Genomic DNA, 18,521 nt, shown 5'->3' on the forward strand with positions numbered 1-18,521 from the left:
TTGCTTGTGATTTTTTTTTTTTTAATCAGGAAATGGCTTTAAAATTGTATCAGCAGGTACTAATTGAATAAGCCTGTGGTATATCCACAGGCAACATACCACGCAGGCATTTATAAAATGGGCCAGCAGCTTGACCCAAAACATTCTCCAAGTTAATAAAGCTAAGCGATAAAAAGCTCACAGAGTGCGCTCCTATTTGTGTCTTTAAAAAAAGCTCACATATGCACAGAATGTAACATATTTTTGGATGGCTACATAAAGTAGAAACTTTGAGATTGGGAGATTTAAAAAAAATGATTTGCACTTAGATATTTTTTTGTCGTAAAATTGCATATATGTTCCCTAAGATTTCTTTACGTAAGATTTTTATTTTTTTTTAATTTTTTAAAATGTTTTATTTATTTTTGATACAGAGAGAGACAGAGCATGAGAGGGGGAGGGGCAGAGAGAGAAGGAGACACAGAACCAGAAGCAGGCTCCAGGCTCCGAGCTAGCTGTCAGCACAGAGCCTGATGCGGGGCTCGAACCCACGAATGTGAGATCTGACCAGAGCCGAAGTCTGACCAGAGCCGAAGTCGGAGGCCCAACCGACTGAGCCACCCAGGTGCCTCATAAGATTTTATTTTTAAGGAATCTCTGCACCCAATGTAGGGCTCGAACTCACAACCCCAGAGTCACAGGCTCTATGGACTGAGCCAGCCAGATGCCCCTCCCCGTTGATTTTTTTTTTTTTTTTTAAAGTGCTTACCTCCTCCCTGCCTGCTTTAACTTATTCTCAGCTGGGTTTTGCTGACTGGAGCCGGTGGTGATTGTGCACGAAGAGGGTCTCTTTTCTTTCCCCTCTTCTGGGGCTCCCGGAGCCTCCAGGTCCTAGCCCCTTTAGCAGCATGTGGCCAGGAGTGCAAGAGGGCCTAGTTCAGGCTTGGACTGTGGGTTTTGGAGCCCTGGATTCTTGTATAATTTCCCCTACATCAAGCAAAACTTGGTTCTGATGTTATTGAGCAAACTTTCAGAATCTCTGGACTCTACTCCTTGGATTTGGTTTAATGCCTTTTGTCTTTTGTAATTGGCACACACAGGTGAGGCTTGTGGCTGGCTGGCCTCCACTTGGTTTCTATACTGGGAAACTTAGAAACACTCACTCATGGGTGGCTAGTGATGACCTCCTTTTATCCAGGCCTGAGTTTGTGGGAAGGCAGATGTCCCCGGTCATTTTAAGGGATGTGGGGGAAAAAAAAATCTCAAACTGAAGCGTACAAAAGTTCTGTATTTCAGTTGGGGCGTTTTGAGGACATCCTTTCCGTTTCCATTCTTCAGTGATCTGGGGAGTTGTATTTTAAACTAGAATCACCTTTTTCCAGATGCCTGGTGCTCTAAAAGGAGTCCCACGCGGGGTGTGTGTGTGTGTGTGTGTGTGTGTGTGTGCATGCGTGCATGTGTGTGCACGCTCTAGCGTTCCTTGTTGGATCACACAGGTAGTATAAAAAGATTCTAGAAGTGCACACCATCTTGTTCATTAACGCAGCACTTTATTTTGGTGCTGGCGAAGGTAATCCTGCCTACTTGCTATTTTTATTTATTTATTTTTCCCTTCACCTCTCTCCTTCCTCTCCTGCTGGGCCCACATTCCTAGGCCTTTGTCTCTGCCTGGTATTTTAGAAATTATGGGAGAGGAAGGCAGTGGGTGGGGCGTTCTGGAAGCTGGGGGCAGGGAAAGGGGTGGTCACTTGCAAGGTCAGAGGTCGAGCCTGCTCCATTCAGCTGGGGCAGCCAGATTGTCGCCAGGCTCGGAGGGGGAGGGGTGTGCAGGGGGCGTGTAGTGCATCTGCCCGGGGGGAGGGGGGGAAGCCCCTGACTGGCAGCTCCGGCCTGGAATGCCCGCGCCGGAGGTCGGCTCCTTCTCCCCCTTCCCCAGCCACAGTTCATGGCCTCTGCCACATTTCTGGTCCTTTGGAAGACATGGTCCCAGGTGGTTCTTTCACAGGAATCTTAGAGCTGTTCCGGAGAGAATTGCACCCCTGTGCACACTTACCGGTTGACTGTGTTTCCACAGGCTCTAAAACTGGGTTTTCAACCTTAGAAACTGCAGTTAGATGAGATGTGGAGCTTCCTTTTTTTTATTTATTTATTTATTTATTTTTTTGGATACAGAGAGAGACAGCATGAGAGGGGGAGGGGCAGAGAAAGAAGGAGACCCAGAACTGAAAGCAGGCTCTAGGCTCTGAGTTAGCTGTCAGCACAGAGCTCAACACGGGGCTCGAACCAACAAACGTGAAATCTGACCTGAGCCGAAGCCGGAGGCCTAACCGACTGAGCCACCCAGGCGCCCCAGATGTGGAGCTTCTAAGTGGAGCATGAAATCCTCCCAGAGTTTTATGCCGAACTTCAGCTAGACAGTTTATAAAAATAGACCAAATTTTTAGTTTTTGGACACTGGTCTTTGAAAAAGCGATAGCTGATGAATTATAAGCACAACTGGAGCTCGCTGTTTTACTGGCCCATCGCTTTTTTATTGCCAGCTAGCTGCTGTCCCCCAGGGCCATCCCCCCCACGCCCCCCTCCGGGCTGTCCCTACAGTTCAGAACCGAAATAACAGTGCATTCTGGGCACAGACCCGGGAACTGATGCCAGGCAGGGTTGCACCAACAGGGGCCCATTGCCAGGGGCTTTGAGGGCACCCTGCTGCAGCTTTCTGGACCAGGATTTCTTTTCTGGCCACTTCCTCTTCAGAATGCTTCAAAACCTACCATTTGCAAGATGTCTCCTATGTACAACATTATCCAGGCTCCAGATTAAAATTTAATGTTTATTTTCAGAGAGAAAGAGCACATGAGCCTGCCCAGGCAAGCAGAGGAGGGGCACAGAAAGAGAGAGAGAGCGCAGAGCCCAGCTTGGCTCTGTCCCACGAACGGTGAGACTATGACCTGGGCTGAAATTCAGAGTCAGGACGCTTAACAGACTGCAGGCTCTGGATTTTAACAACCCAGAAGAACCACCTTTGTTTCTTGCAGTCACACAATGGGCACCTGGAGCCTGGCTTCCTTGCTCAGCCCAGATTTCAAAGGCCTTTTGGTTTTTGGTGTTGAGTCCCTGAGGTAGGGTTCCTGGGATTTCAGGGACAGGGGCGGTCCCCTGAGGCACCTCGCTGGACTGCTTGGGTTTCTCAGATGAGGCCAGCCCAGTCAGGTGACTGGACCCCGGGCCAGACGGTGCGGGGCTCAGCTAGCAGCCTCAGGTGCCCTCCTCCTCCCTGCATGGGAGAGCCGTTTTGTCCACACAGACCAAAGAAAGCAAGGGGAGCCTGGTCAGTCCACGCAGCTGTCCAGAGAAGAGAAGAGGAGCGGATTGCGTAGCTGTTTGGCAGGGGTGGAGAGGACAGAAGGTTCCATTCTGATTTAAAAGGAGCCTACAGATGAAGGTTTTCACACTTCACACAAGCATGGGAGCGATCCCTGTATGCCCATGACAAATGGAGGGAGCCAAAGGGAAGGGCTAGGGTGCAACGGTGTGGGGGAGCACCCTTAGCACCACATCCTAGAGAGAGGCTGTCCAGGAATTTCCCCCAGGTTTATCTTTTGGTTTGTATTTAAGATTAGCTTGAAATTTTTAGCATTTATCAGATTCGAAAGATAAGATCATCTCTAAATGGTGAACCTGCTTTAAAAAGTGATTGGGCTTGGAGGCCAATTACTGTCCCCAAACCTCAGGTGCCCATGGTTGCTGGGGGGAGGAAGTTCTGCACTGGACAAAAGACCCCAGTCCAGTCGCACACCTGAGCCCATTTCCCTCCTGTAAAAGGGGGACCATAAAACTTGCCGTATCAGAACTATTTCTTAGAAATAGGAACAGGGTGCCTGGGTGGCTCAGTTGGTTAAGCCTTGGACTTCGGCTTGGTTCAGGTCATGATCCCACGGCTTGTGGGTTTGAACCCTGTGCCAGGCTCTCTGCCGACAGCTCAGAGCCTGCTTCGGATTCTGTGCCTCCCTCTGTCTCTGACCCTCCCCTACTCATGCTCTATCTCTCTTTAAATATGAAAAATGTTTTGGAAAAAAATAGGAGAACATAATATCCCAAGTCTTTCTGAATGCAGAAGTTCTTGAGAAGCAGTCTAGCCCAGGCAGCACCCTCTCCCCCCAATCACCTCGTTGCACCCTGAGCTGTCTGGGGAGACCGTTTCCTAGTGGGCACGCACTGTGCCAGCACATTGGCTACAATCCCCCGAAGGTAACGGAAGCGGGGTCCTTACTATCCCCTGGCTCCCTTCTGTGTGGGTCTCTGTCCTGGCAGCATGGCCGCTGTCCCCGCATCTCCGAGCCCTATGACACCTGCCTGCTCTGGGCCAGGGTTCCACGCAGGGCCCTCCCGCCAGACGCCGTGGTGCCTTGGAAGGTGCTTGGGGCCCCCCCGCGAGGAGCCAGCGTCTGCAGCAGGCCTGTGTTGGCCTCCCTGCTCTGCCCTCGCTTGCTGTGTGGCCCTGAGACGCTGTGACCCCTGGTCTTCATCTGGGGATTAAGCGCATTGTGTCCAGGCGGGCGGCACCTGGGACACCGCTCCCCCGCCCGCTGCGTGTGGCCACGTCGTGCGGAGCCTGTCCTTGGGGGCCGCCCAGCACTCAGTTGCGGGGAGCATGCAGCCCCGCCGGCCTTGTTTTCGTGCCAGGGAGCCCTGGTTCTTGAGTGCGCCCCATTTATCAGCGAGGGAAGCCCTGCCGACCTGTCCGCCCAGGCTGCCTTGCAGGGTCACCTCCTCGGACGGCTTGGCAGCAAGAAGAAAGACAAGAAGCTGGCCGACCTTACCACTGGCTTTTTGCCTTGTTTCAGAAGCTGAAGCCCCACATTTGCTCCAGTGCCTGGGAGAACCATGCGTTGTGCTTGGGTGCGGATCTCCTTGGTGGGGATGGTGGCCGTGAGCTGCCCCATGAGGGGGGTTAGCAGTGGCTCCTGACTGTGTTTGGGGGGGGCACGGGGGGCGGTGTTTCTGGCATATTAGGGCCACCAATCACAGACCCAGGAAATACAATCTGAGCTGTAGGGGGAAAGCTCTGAGGCCAGGATTGTTCTGTTTCATCGTTGGCTTTAGAGGGCCTCCGTGAAGGTTCTGAATGGAAACTGCAGTAGAAAGTCTTCTTGAGGGGGTGAGAAAGGAGGGCACGATGTGCTGGCGGGGTAGGGGTGTGCTTGCTAACCTGGAGGGGGTTGGCAGTTGGGGGTCTGGCATCCACCGAGCACCCCGGTGGCTGCTGCCCTCCCAGCTGGTTCCAAATCTCTCCTTCATGCCTGTTCCCTCTCCGGTCCTTAGGTGCTGCACCTGTACTGTGACACCTGCTCGGTGCCCATCTGTCGAGAGTGCACGATGGGCCGGCACGGCGGCCACAGCTTCATCTACCTCCAGGAGGCGCTGCAGGACTCGCGGGCGCTGACCATCCAGCTGCTGGCTGACGCGCAGCAGGGCCGCCAGGCAATCCAGGTCAGCCCTCCCCTTCCCTTGCTCCCTCTGGCACCTAAAACCCTCCCCGTTCCCTGTCAGAAGGCATGTGAAGATTAGTGGGCAGGTTCCAGTGGAGGGGGCGCCTCGGAACAATGACCCCACCCAGATCATGTGACATCCATGCAGCAGTAAGAGGGGCGTGGCGGAGGTCCACTTGCCAGTCAGGGCTTGTTGCAGACACTTAAGCTGCTCCCCATCATCTGCCTGTTTCTCACATACCCTCCCCAAATACAGGTGGGTGCTAGCTAGCAAGCAGTCAGTTGGGACTGCAGGAAGACTGGGCGCTGAATGCTTTCCAGACAGACTGTTCTGCTGCTCAAGACCTAAGTGAGCAACAGAAGTTTAAGATAAGGTTCAGAATCTCTCAGACTCTTTCCCAAGTGATAAAAAGTCACCTCGTGGGAACCAAGACCCTTGTTTCTGTTGAGTCCCATCCGTTTGGGCTTAAGATGGGACACGTGTAACCTTGGCATAGAAAAGTTCTCTTACTGACAAGGGACGGTATGCCTGAACTGCTTTAAAATCTTCTTGCCTGTTCCAGGCGGCAAGGTTTTAAGAAAAGAAAAAATCGCGAGATGTTTCCCTTGTCTTTTTAAAAATTTTTTTTAATGTTTTATTTATTTTTGATAGACAGAGCATGAGAGGGGGAGGGGCAGAGAGAGAAGGAGACACAGTATCTGAAGACAGGCTCCAGGCTCTGAGCTGTCAGCACAGAGCCTGACGCCGGGCTCGGGCTCGAACCCAGGAACGTGTGATCTGACCTGAGCAGAAGTCGGAGGCTTAACCGACTGAGCCACCTAGGCGCCCCTCCCTTGTCTTGTAAGAAGAGCTTGAAAGTCAGGAAAGGTTGCTAATCGCTGAGCAGAAGTTGAATGGAAAGTTTACATTCTTAGAGCATTTGAATAAGTGAATTGTGTAAAAAAAAAAAAAAATAACATTTTTGGGGATGGTAAGGAATCGGTCATAGTCTCTAAAATGGGCAGAAGGGGGTGCCTCGGTGGCTCAGGTTAAGCATCCAACTCTTGATTTCTGCTCAGGTCATGATCTCTCGCTGTAAGTTCGAGCCCCACATTGGGCTCTGTGGTGACTGCAGAGCCTGCTTGAGATTCTCTCTCTCTTTGTCTGTCTCTCTCTCTGCCCCTCCCCATTCTCTCTCTCTCAAAATAAATAAGCTTAAGGAAGGGGCAGAAGGATACTTTTGGGGTTTAGTAAGTTTCTCAGTAGCTAATACGTTCTTATGCATGATACTGAAGTTATCTTTCTAAAGAGTTAGATTATCTGATACTCAAGTCCTGTTATTAGAGGTTTGAAAGTCTGTTTCTGCAGTGACTGATTCTGGGTTATTCTGATGCCAGAGTGGCTTGCTTCCTTCTATGTGCCTTCCGAGTGCTTCTTGGTTGTCCACGTCCCCATCAGTGCCTAGTTCTATTTTATTTCTGTTCTGTTTTGGTGAGCTTGTGTCCCTGCGGAGGCAGTGGTTTGTGGCTTCCCTTTGCGTGGCAGTGAGGACTTTGCCTTACCCTGGACTCCCACCTGGGGAGCTTAAAGACCTGCTGAGTCTGGGTCCTGCCCCCTAGATTGTGGTTTAATCTGATTAACCCCTTTCTGTCCTTGGAGATTTAGAATGCTCAGGGGTCCTTGAGATATGATTGAGAGAATGTCTGGTGCTCTCCACTGCCTGGGATCAGCCCCTCTGGAAAGAAAAATGAGTTGTCCTGATTCGCTAGAGGCTTAGAGAAAGATCTATGATTGGAATGATGAAATCTCAGGGATGTGGAAATTTGAGTTTCTCCTGGAGAGGAGAGAGAAATAGACAGATGGTTTTTGTCTGCCAGGCCTAACTCCCTACAGCAAATACAGGCTTCGTGTGAGTAATAAAAAGAACCTACGGGTGAAATTTAAATGTCACTTGGTGCTGCTGAGCTCAATGGGGCATTTAGGGTGGAGGAGCCAGGTGGCAGGTGGGTACACCTTCCTCCTAATAGGAATCTCCAAGGCCATGTCCTGCCTACATCCTGATGGTGTGGATTGTACTCAGTAAGAAAGGTCACCCATAGGAATTATGGTTTTTTAGCCCCTCACATTTATAAAGAGTCTGTGATGGCATTACAATACAGTGTTAGTGGAAACTAGGAAACCCTGAAGTTGGTTCAAGAAAAATAATGTGAAACAAGTAAAATGCATTACAAATGATGGGAAGAAGTAGAAATAGGCCAAAATATGAATGGTGGCATTTTACTGACTATGGTGGAGCTGAGGCAGCCCCCCACCCCCACCCCCACCCCGCAGTTTTATCGAGGAAAACGGATTTGCAGTGATCTGTACATACTTAAAGCATGGGAACATGTATATGTTCAGCATGTCTTTCACCCATGGAAACATGACGATGTCAAGGTTAGCATGGTTATCATTTGCAGGTGTTTTCTTAAACTCTTAGGATAATACCCTCTTTCCAAGTCTTCAAGCAATCATTCCTTACCTTTCTGTCAGAGTTTAGGATTTTGTTTGTTTTTATCTGGTAGGAAATGAATTTAGCCATGAGTGACAGGCCTTCACTCTGCTCTCAAATGTGGTAGCTTAAATATGCAAGGCATTAATCTCTCCTGCAGGTGGTCATTGGAGAGGCCTGCAGCTTTACTCCACCATACGGAGGGCTGACATGCATCCTTTTGGTCACAAATGGCTGCTGGAACTCAGGATGCCACATCTATGTTCTGGACAGGAAACAGGCATGCTCCCACCTTTTAGAGCGATCTCCTAGAAGGCTGCACAACACACTGAGTGGTCAAAATCCAATCTTAGGACCGCATCATTTGCAGTGGAGTTTTTTTTTCCATTCTAAGTTTTTATTTAAATTCCAGTTAGTTAACATACAGTGTATTTTCAGTTTCAGGTTTAGGATGTAGTGATTCATCACTTAACATACAACATTCAGTGCTCATCACAAGTGCCCTCCTTAATACCCATCACTTATTTAATCCAGCCCCCACCCACCTTCCCCCCAGTTCTATACACTTCAGGCTTTTTTTTTTTTAATGTTTTATTTATTTTTGATACAGAGAGAGACAGAGCATGAGAGGGGGAGGGGCAGAGAGAGAGGGAGACACAGAACTGAAAGCAGGCTCCAGGCTCTGAGCTGTCCACACAGAGCCCGACGTGGGGCTCGAACCCATGAACGTGAGATCTGACCTGAGCTGAAGTCAGAGGCTTAACCGACTGAGCCACCCAGGCGCCCCTACTTCAGGCTTTTTTATGGGTTGCCCCCGCCACCCACATGTTCATCGGTTTTGTTCCTTAAATTCCACACATGAGCCAATCATGTAGTTTCTTTCTCTGATGTATTTCACTCAGCCTAATACACTCTAGCTCCGTCCAAGGCAAGGTTTCATTCTTTATGGCTTAGCGCTATTCCACTGTGTATACGTACACCGCATCTTCTTTATTCGTTCATCGGTCGATGGACATTTGGGCTCTTTTCATAGTTTGCCTGTCGTTGATAATGCTGCCACATACAACAGTCAGGGTGCATGTGTCCCTCCGCTTCAGTGTTGTATCCTTTGGGTAAATAGCCAGTAGTGCAGTTGCTGGATCACAGGGTAGTTCTGTTTGTGATTTTTTGAGGAACCTCCATACGGTTTTCCCGAGTGGCCGCACCACTTTGCGTTCCCACCAGCAGTGCAAGAGGGTTCCCCTTTCTCTGCATCTTCGTCAACATCTGTTATTTCCTGGGTTGTTAATTTCAGCCATTTGCAGGGGCGTTTTTATTCAAGTTCACTAGAGCTTCTGTGACTTTCTGTCCGATACTGGCATGAAGTGAGTAGCAGTGAGAAGGGCAGAGTGTGGGGGTTGAACACAACCAGCTGCCTTTGCCCTGCCCTGTTCCTGATTCTCTTTATTGGACTTGAGTTGCCTACCTGGTTAAGAAAGTAAACACTCTTGATGTTAAACAAGAGTGATAGATACCGCACCATTTAGCGCAAAAATTAGGAGGACTGAGCTTGACGCCTAAGCCTGACTTGTTAAAATTACTAAGCGGAAATGTAAATTAACCCAGACTTTCTGGATTACTTTGGTTCTCTAACTTCTATTTTGTTTGATCACTTTAAAATTTTTTTTTAATGTTTTATTTATTTTTGAGACCGACAGAGAGACAAGAGTATGAACAAGGGAGGGGCAGACAGAGGGGGAAACAGAATCCAAAACAGGCCCCAGGCTGTGAGCTGGCAGCACGGAACCTGACCCAGGGCTCAAACCCATGAACCATATCATGACCTGAGCTGAAGTCGGATGCCCAACCGACTGAGCCACCCAGGTGCCCCAGTTTGATAACTTTAAAGACCATGCGCCCTGAAATATTCCTGCTTGCCATGGTGGAAAGTCTACCACAAGCAATACTAAGGACGGCTACTACTTTATATGAATTTGTACAAACTAACATAGGAATCGGATCAAAGAAACATTTTTTCCCCCTGTGAAATCTGGAAATGGAAAAACGAAATTTAATCATTAAGATCCCAGATCTCCTCAACCATAGGCCTTGTCTTTTCACCAGTAGGAATGAACAGTCCTTGTTTCCTGAGCTGTACTCTGTTCTAGGCCTTGAAACCAGGAACGTTCTCTAGTATGTGAAGTTTGGGTGTCCTTCCTTCGATTTGTCAGAGAGAAAATTTTACTTGAAAGAGATCAACCCCCCAGAAGTCACTTGGCAAGGAGTGGGGGAATCACCGTTTGAACCCCAAATGAACAGTTACCTCTCATTTGGGAGGCAGCAGGGTCCCTCCCTCCCTTCCCTTCTTGTGCTTGTGCACACAGTGTACACCAGGGTGAGGGGCATGGCCAAAGAACTTTAGTACACTGACCCACTCAGCATTTCCCCAGGCTGTCTTCCTGAGGATCCGCGGCTGCAGTTGGAACGAAGGGAGATGAATAGTCTCAGGTGAACAGGTGGAATGTGGACTGATCAGGCTTCAGGGGTCCAGGGACTCAGACCTTAGCTCTGCTGCCCTCCATGCTGACCTCATTCTTGCTATTGAACGTAGTGGGCGTACATGGAGATGCCTTTAGTCGCACACTATTCCAGAAAGCTGTCCTCTGGGGAGGAGTCTCCTGTTTCCTCTCCACTCCCCCATTGGGAGAGGTTGGAACCTCCGTTTGTAAAATTGCAGGGAAGGGCCCTTGATCCACCCGGCAGCCTTCAGTCCTCCTTGGGCCCTGAACCTGGAGGTGCTGTGATTGGAAACTTCCTTCAGACCAAATGAATGAGCACGATCACATCCCATAAGTTAAGGGTACTAGCCAGACCAAACCTGCAGGCAGATTTAAGTTCTTCCTCACTTCACACCACCTTTATGTGAGGATCAGTGACCTTTTATAATATATCTGAACTCAGTGCTTTCCTTTCCTTTTACCAGCTTTTGTTTATAAAAGACTTTCAGGAGCTCCATTCCCTTTCTTCAACTAGGGACATTTATCCATTATCAAATCACAAGTGTTGGATGTACAGTTGGGCATGACCCACAGCTCCTAAGTTACACCTCTGAGAGACTCACTACTTGTTTGTATTTAGCTTAAGAGACTTAGTTCTAGGAAAAAACACCCAAAAGTAAATCCTTCAATTAAAATAGCGTATAAAGAGAACTTAGTCTGATGAGGATCTACAGTTTCCTACAACAGAGGAAGCATGAAAGACATGTGGTGTTCCTCATCAAAGCGTTAAGGCTAATCACTCAATTTTCATTGCTTTTTAAAAAGCTTTTGTTATGTTAACTTTGACTCTTGCAGAAGTAAAACATTTTGTTTACTTGTGCAGTTAGAGAATTTCATAACCATACCCTGATTCCCCAGGGGGTGGGGAAATGTCCATCACCAGGATCAAGACACAAGGTGTTCTCCTCGCTAATAAAGCCTTGATTTTTCGGTTAATGTATTTATCACACCTACGACGCCATTAATTGTAATATGCACATTTACCTTGGATGCACCTCACCGAGCGACAGCCCCACTGACAGCTGTATGACAAGTCTTAGCTTCCCAGCATCACATGTGATAAATCTACATTTTAGAGTGAACTGTGGTGTCTCCCATGTGTCCGTCTGCTTTTGTGGTCTGTGAGTTTGCCGTTGACATTTGCAAAAACCTGTTCTTCTTCTGCCTCTCGGGACACTTTCAGTGCCAGTCCTCTGGCCAGCCCAGTTTCCCCCAGCTGACAACACTGGCCGCTCTCCGGACTCTCTCCCCTGTGAAGCCCAGTCCTGCATCTCCTGCACACCAAGTGGCTGGCACTCAGGCGGCACACACTGAGTTGCCTGTCTAGATCCAGACCCTCCGCTTTCAGATGTGTGATTGGATCTGCTAGCATCTACGAGATAACATTTTGGGGGGCCTGGGTGTCTCAGTCAATTAAGCATTTAGTTCTTGATTTCACCCCAGGTCCCATGAGATGGAGCCTGGTCTCGATCGTCTCTCTTCCTCTTTGCCCCTCCCCTGCGTGCACATGGTTATGAGCATGCACTTACTCATTCGTTCTTACAGTAAGAGTTTGAAAGATAACATTAGGGCCGCCTGGGTGGCTCAGTCAGTTGAGTGTTCAGCTCACGTCACGGTCTCACGATCTCACGGTTGGTGTGTTTGAACCCCCCCCCCGCCCCCCAAGCTCTCTGCTGTCAGCTCAGGGCCCGCTTCACATCCTCTGTCCCTCCCTCAACCCCTCCCCTGCTTGCACACGCACTCGTTCTTTTTTCAAACATAAATTTAGAAGAGACAACATTTTTCTTCTCAAGCTCCATGCTCGTTGGGTAATTTTTATTTCCCCTTCTTTATCGTAAATCAGATGTTTCTGTTTTTAAAATTTACCCAGCCCTTTTACCCCACCCCACCTGCCTCTGGTTTCCTTCAAATGCCCTGTTTAGGTAATGGGAAATAGTTTAGCAGGTCCTGCCCGGCACATCTTGTAATGCAGTGCTCGACTGGACTTTATATGATTTGGAGAAGAACGCTCCATTTTGTCACTGCACACAGGGCTTTTTTATGCTTCTCAACTCTAAAAGGATCCTATCCTTGCATATTCGGGGATCCCTCAAATTACAGTAAGATTGTACCCTTCTACCAGATTGAAAAATGGAAGAAGCCGATCTTGTCCTAGAACGGGAATTCAGACCCAAGGGCCTGCAAGGGCCGTGGCAGGGAGCGAGCGTGGCTGCAGACAGCAGGGAGCGAGGGAAGTAGACGGACCCTCCTACCCAAAGAAGGTGGTCCTTGCTCTCTTCCTGCAGAGGTTCTCCCCTGCAGGAATGTAGCCCTGTTGCTTCCATTTCTTGTGGTTTTTATGGGGAACCAGCCGGTATATAAATACGACTTTGATGTAAATGGCAGTTTGCCGCCTCTACTTACCATTGAGGAAGCTAGGAAATCAATGGGCAAAGGCTTGGTTGCCCCGGTCATGTATTGACTCGGACACCAGCTAATAATTCATACCAGCGCACCTGAAAACAGGCTGCGTGGGTTACTCTGGCCTACCCTCCACGGAGACCGACCCTTTCCCACTGGTGCAATGTGGTGCTGGGCTGCGGGATTCACCCTGCGTGTCCGGAAGTCAGGAAAAGGGACTTCCTTCTTCCCTTGGACTTCCTGTTCAGTTAGTTCCAGTTTCCAGCTTCTACCACTCCCGGAACAGGCTGGTCCCCTCCGGTAACCCCCTTCTTCTCTGTGTTCTCCTGGCCCAGGGGTGCTGGCTGCTTGCCCCGGTTTCTGCCTGCCTCTCTTCCTCCAGATGCCTTTTGCCCCCACAGTTCTCACATCCTGTTGAACCATTCTCTACGTTCAGTCATCTCTGTTTAAGTGTCTGGGGTGGTTTCCCATTTTCTGAATCGGTTTCTACCGCCTGAGACATTTGAAATCGACCATGTCCGTTATACCTGTGTGTGTGCATTCAGTGATTGGTCAGTCTAATTTTTGATCTTTCAGTAATTTGGATATTTCCGTCTGCTTCAGTTTGTTGGTTACTGTTTCCTAGGGCAGCTATCACAAATTAACCATAAATTGGTGACTTAAAATGGTAGGAATTTATTCTCACATGATTCTGGGGGCCAGGAGTCTGAAATCAGGATGTCAGCACCGTGTTCTCTGAAGGCTTTATGGAAGGATCGCTCCTTGCCTTCTCCAAGCGTCTGGTAATCGCCAGCAATCCTTGGTTTCCTTGGCTTGTGCCCGCATCACTCCTAGTTCCTGCTCCTGATGTCATGTGGTCTGCATGTCTGTGTCTTCAAGGCCGTACATGATGGTCAGTCCTTGGATTTGGGACTCACTGCAGTCCAGCATGGCTACCTCTTAACTTGTCAACCTGAATTTGAGGGAGACAGAGTATTTTTCTTTTCAGTATTTATTTTTGAGAGAGAGCGAGCAGCCAAGCATGCAAGCAGGGGCGGGGCGCAGGGGATGGAGAGAGGAGCCAAGACGGGCTCCACACGGACAGCAGAGTCTAAGGCCAGGCTCGCACTCACAAACCAGAAGATTCCCCATGAGCTGAGCCAAAGTTAGATGCTTCCCCAACTGCCCAGGTACCCCTGGGGGAGACAGTATCTAGCTCGATATATTTAACCTAGTGCTTTGTTAAATAATGGCTAGGGCCATCTACATTGGCGAGCGTAAAATGTATAGACGGTTCCTCCTGCCGCTCACCCAGTGGCTAAGCATCATGGCCTATGTAACTAGTGCAAGCACGTCCCCTGCCTCCCCCCGCATTTAGTTCGATATGTAATGACAGGTAGTAAGGATGGCACAGAAACATTATAGGAAGGGGTTGTTCACTGTCTGTTTCAGGAAGGAGGGGGCATCTGAGCTGGGATTTAACATTCAGGGCTAATTTGGGAGAGACCGCATTCCAGGCCACAGATAGCGTTATGAACATTCCAGATCTGCCCGAATGCCACCTCGGACCAGCTCAGTGCATCGTTAGTCCCCTCAGGGTTCGGGGCAGGGGAGGCCATGAGCAGTCAGCCACGTCAACCCAGCGGTGGTTTGGAGCCAGTTGCGGTGTGACTTTCATGCCATTGGGATGCCATCTAGACTGAGAGATTAAGGGGGGACGCCCTGTTGTAAGTGACGAAATGAGTCACGACTGTTTGAAGGGAAGCATACTCCTGCAAACGGGTGCTCACGTGTCGGTGGGTTCCATTTCCATTTATGTGATATACACAGAAGGGACAGTGGAATGGAGACAGAGCAGATTATGGGTGCCACGGGGGAGAGGTAAGGGAGCTGAAGAAGGGACTGCCTCATGAGTCTGGAAGCTTCCTTTTGGTGTTGGGAGGTGTTCAGGCTAGAGGGTTGTTATGCTTACACAACACAGAAAGTGCTGGATGGTGCATTTTGTGGTCTACGTGTTTTCCCATAATGTAAGAACGAGATTGAGCAGGGCGTGCGAGCAGACCCAAGTGCTCAGCTATACCTGTGGGGCAGGAGGCACGTGGGAAAGGACACCGAGGTTCTGCTGCCTGTGCTGGGCAGCCGAGCCTGCCTTTCCCTCCCCTCCGCCAGGCTGCAGACGGCCGGGTGCTTGTCCGAGGCCTTGCCACTAGTGGCACGTGGAGCTAGGGTTTGAAGCTGGGGTCCTCGATTTAGGATGACTGGGCAAGACCGCCTCAGTCTTTTGCTCCACGTCCTGGAAACCCCTGGTCTAGGGTGCGCTCAGGGTCACCCGGGAATGATTCCTGAGCCCGGACTGGGCTCCGACCCCAGGGTGCTCCTCTCGGGCTCTCCTGATTTGGGACACCTGCCCAAAGACCTGTCAAGCACCCTCAGCGGTTTGGAATCCCAGATTTCATACCTTGGTATCTCAAAGAAATCCTTGTGGCTTTTCAAGACATGCCATGTAATATTAATGGAAACACCGGGCCTTCTGTCTTGATGAATTTTTCATGAACAGTAATACATCTGATTAAACTGGCTGCCTCACTGGGGCTGCTGGAACGGGGTGGGGCACCCGGTGCCACGGGGATGGCCTGGCAAGCTGACCGGACCACAGGGTGTGCAGCATTTCCTTGGCAGAGCAGACTGGTCCCCAGGGTCACGTGGAAGGAAACAGCTGGAAGGAACTGAGCTGCTAATGACAGCGATGCGAGGGCCTACACCTCCACCTGAGGGCCGCGCCAGCCTGTGGGTCTTCCTGGGGCAGGGGGAACAAGGCCAGAACGTCTGTGGGAGGTGTGAGAAGCAGTTCGTGTGCCAGGATTGGCCCGTTTCACATCCGATCCCCCTTCCCCGTTCTCGGCCGGGACCCAACTACACTGGTTTCCTGGTGTCAGAGTCTCTCCTGATCGTCCTGACCTTCGCTGTGTAGGTGCCATTTCCCATACAAAGAAGTCCGGCGCTTGCCAGCAACTCCTTCAGTTACATGTCAGGCGGTGCCAATCTCTGCTCGCGTGCCCGCTTCCGTTCCAGGGAAGTGGATCGAATGGTTGGTGCGCCCGAGTGCTTAGCTTTGTGGGGCCAGAACAGCAGACATCCATGTCCTGCATGAGGCTCGGAGGTCCTCCTAATGCCACAAGCTTGTTCTTGGTTTTCCAGCTGAGCATCGAGCAGGCCCAGACGGTGGCGGAACAGGTGGAGATGAAGGCGAAGGTGGTACAGTCGGAGGTCAAAGCCGTGACCGCGAGGCACAAGAAGGCCCTGGAGGAGCGGGAGTGCGAGCTGCTCTGGAAGGTAACGGACCGTGTGCGCCCCGCCCCGGGCCCCCTCGGCCACCAGGCCAGATGCCAGCTCTGAGTATAGAACACAGAGAAGTTTTCCAGGAGGAAAGGGATTTGCGGGGGAGGGGGTGGGGCCTACAACAAGGCAGTGACCACCTGAGCACGAAAGCAGCAGGAAGCCTTCTCTGAAATACCGGGTACCCAGGACTGGAAGGAGCCCCACGTTTTAGGGAGGGCATGCTCTAAAGGAGACAGAGAGAAGGGGGCACCATCTAGAATGTTCGGAAAGCACCGGGTAGGAAGCGTCCTTATCTTTGGTGTCCTGCCTGGTTGTACTTCTGACACTCTTGCAAAATAAGCTCTTTCCTACTTGGGAGGGGCAGCCTGTGGGTGTGCCCGCTGTTTGGATAAAATCAGCTAGAAGGAGCCACCTCCCCACCCAGGTCCTCATCCCATTTTCTTCTCTGGCCTTCCTTCTCCCCTCTGAAGGGGAGAGAATGTGCTGGGGGTTCGTTTGCCTGTAGTTACATTCTCCTAATCGTTGAGTAAGACCACACCCAGAGCTGGTTAAAGAGGGCGCAGTTAGTTTCGTCATCCAAACTATGTGAAGGGAGAGATGAGATCTCACTTCTGGAAAGGGATCCTCACCAGTCACCATGCCCCAGAATGTTCTGGAAGGGACTTGTTGGAATTTTTTGCATTTTCCATTTAGTTGGCTCAGAACTAATTGCTTGCCGCCTCTGCTGACCTCTCCGGGAGTAGGACGCAGTGGCCTTTGGATGTGGGCCTGACGTGGTTTTCGGGCGAGTGCCCCCCCCCCCCCCATGCCACCCACGGATGTTAATTATAACCGAGAGGGGCCCGCTCTGTGCAACCTGAGAGCACTCTGGGGGCCCTGCAGCGAACTTGCTCTTCAGGATTTGCCGATGAAAAGGCCTTTGTGCAGAGGAGGTTCTGCAGACCTCACCTTAGGTACCCTCCTGCCTGCAAGAGCGACTCCCTTCCTCTCCCCAAAGGCAGGTCTCTTTCAGGGGCTTGGGAAGCAAGCTTCCTGTCTTGGAGAAGCAAATTTGGAAGAAGAGTTACCTCTTTGTGTAATATACTTTGTCTCCACTTCATTCCTAACTGCCCCCTCTCCAGTAACCTCCACAGCGAGCTTGCTCATTCGGATCACACCTCAGCCCCATTTTATTATTATGCCCCCCCCCCCCCGCCTCAATCTTGTGGGAGTTGCACTCTTTTTTACGAATTACCGACTTTTCTTCCCCTTCCTGCAAAGCCCTCCCGCTGTGCCCGTCCCTACCTAGCACCCCTCTGTTACACAACAGCTCACTGTGCTTGCCTCACGCCTTCCTGAAGGTATTCGAGGGCCAGGCAACCCAGTTTTTATATCTAGATGTCTTTCTTCATTTTTGTGGCTTTCAGATTTCCAGGGGGGTTGGCTGCCTTGTAGGATTAGCTGCAGACCTCATTGAGGGATCCAAACCAAAGCCCAGTTCCGAACCACAGCACAAAGCTTCTCTCTGATCCGTCCCCACACATGTCCTGCCCTCAGAGTGGACAGATGGGAAGTCAGGAACGGGTCAAAGGTCGCACCAGTAGAGCTCTCAGAAGTCACGATCCGCTCTGCAAAGTGGCACGGATCAGCTAGAGGACTCCTTATTCCCTTCACAGGGGAAATCACTTTAAATTGAGGACTTTTCCTGATTTGATGTACCCCTTTCCCCCAACCCCAAAAGGGGAGAAATTGCTTTCATTCATTGGTCAGACAGAATCCCCAGTAGAGGACTCTGAGACCCTCAGGAGTGGGGATTGTTTATGGCAGTTCAGATCTTGGGTTTGTAGATTACGGCGGTTTAGATTTAAAGGGCTCCTTTGGAAATAATACAGGCCAGTAGTTTCCAAAGACTTTACTTACCTATCTCCAGATTTGGGGTGTGGGGCCCTTCAGGCTCCCTGAAGACAGAAAACAGTGGGGATGGGATGTGTGGCAGGACAGGGGCGGAGGGGCGTGCAGGCTGTCCTCCTGAATCAGGTTCTCCACCAATCCCTTCACTCTCTCTCTCCGCATATGGTCTCTCCTTCTCTCAGGGGCCAGGGTAGGGGGCAGTAGAGAGACGGAGAATTCTTTGAAGAGATTGCAGACTCGGTAGCTGTCCTGAAAACTCAGCCCTTCGGGAGTGCAAGACTGGCTTTGTGTCCCCTGGGAAGTTCTGCTGCCAAGGGCCAGGACCATACCCTTTACTGGTTGTCACTCACCCCTGGTACCTGGCACAGAGCAGGTGCTCTGTGAGCACTTGTTACGGCTCCCCGCCCCCGCCCCCGCCCCCAACTTACAGGTATAATGAA

At 50.5% G+C, this 18,521-nt stretch overlaps 1 protein-coding gene across 1 annotated transcript in view; it reads left to right on the forward strand.

Annotated features, from left to right (window-relative positions):
• TRIM71 (tripartite motif containing 71) overlaps positions 1-18,521 on the forward strand; it is a gene marked incomplete at its 5' end in the record, with an annotated part of 55,250 nt that overhangs the window by 34,414 nt on the left and 2,315 nt on the right. Inside the window, 2 exons of the mRNA XM_029938778.1 lie at positions 5,299-5,466; positions 16,051-16,185. Coding sequence (XP_029794638.1) covers positions 5,299-5,466; positions 16,051-16,185 — 303 coding nt within the window. The remainder of the gene's footprint in view (positions 1-5,298; positions 5,467-16,050; positions 16,186-18,521) is intronic.

Source organism: Suricata suricatta, chromosome 5 (genome assembly GCF_006229205.1).
Source record: "Suricata suricatta isolate VVHF042 chromosome 5, meerkat_22Aug2017_6uvM2_HiC, whole genome shotgun sequence".
In the NCBI taxonomy this organism is placed as follows: domain Eukaryota; kingdom Metazoa; phylum Chordata; class Mammalia; order Carnivora; family Herpestidae; genus Suricata; species Suricata suricatta.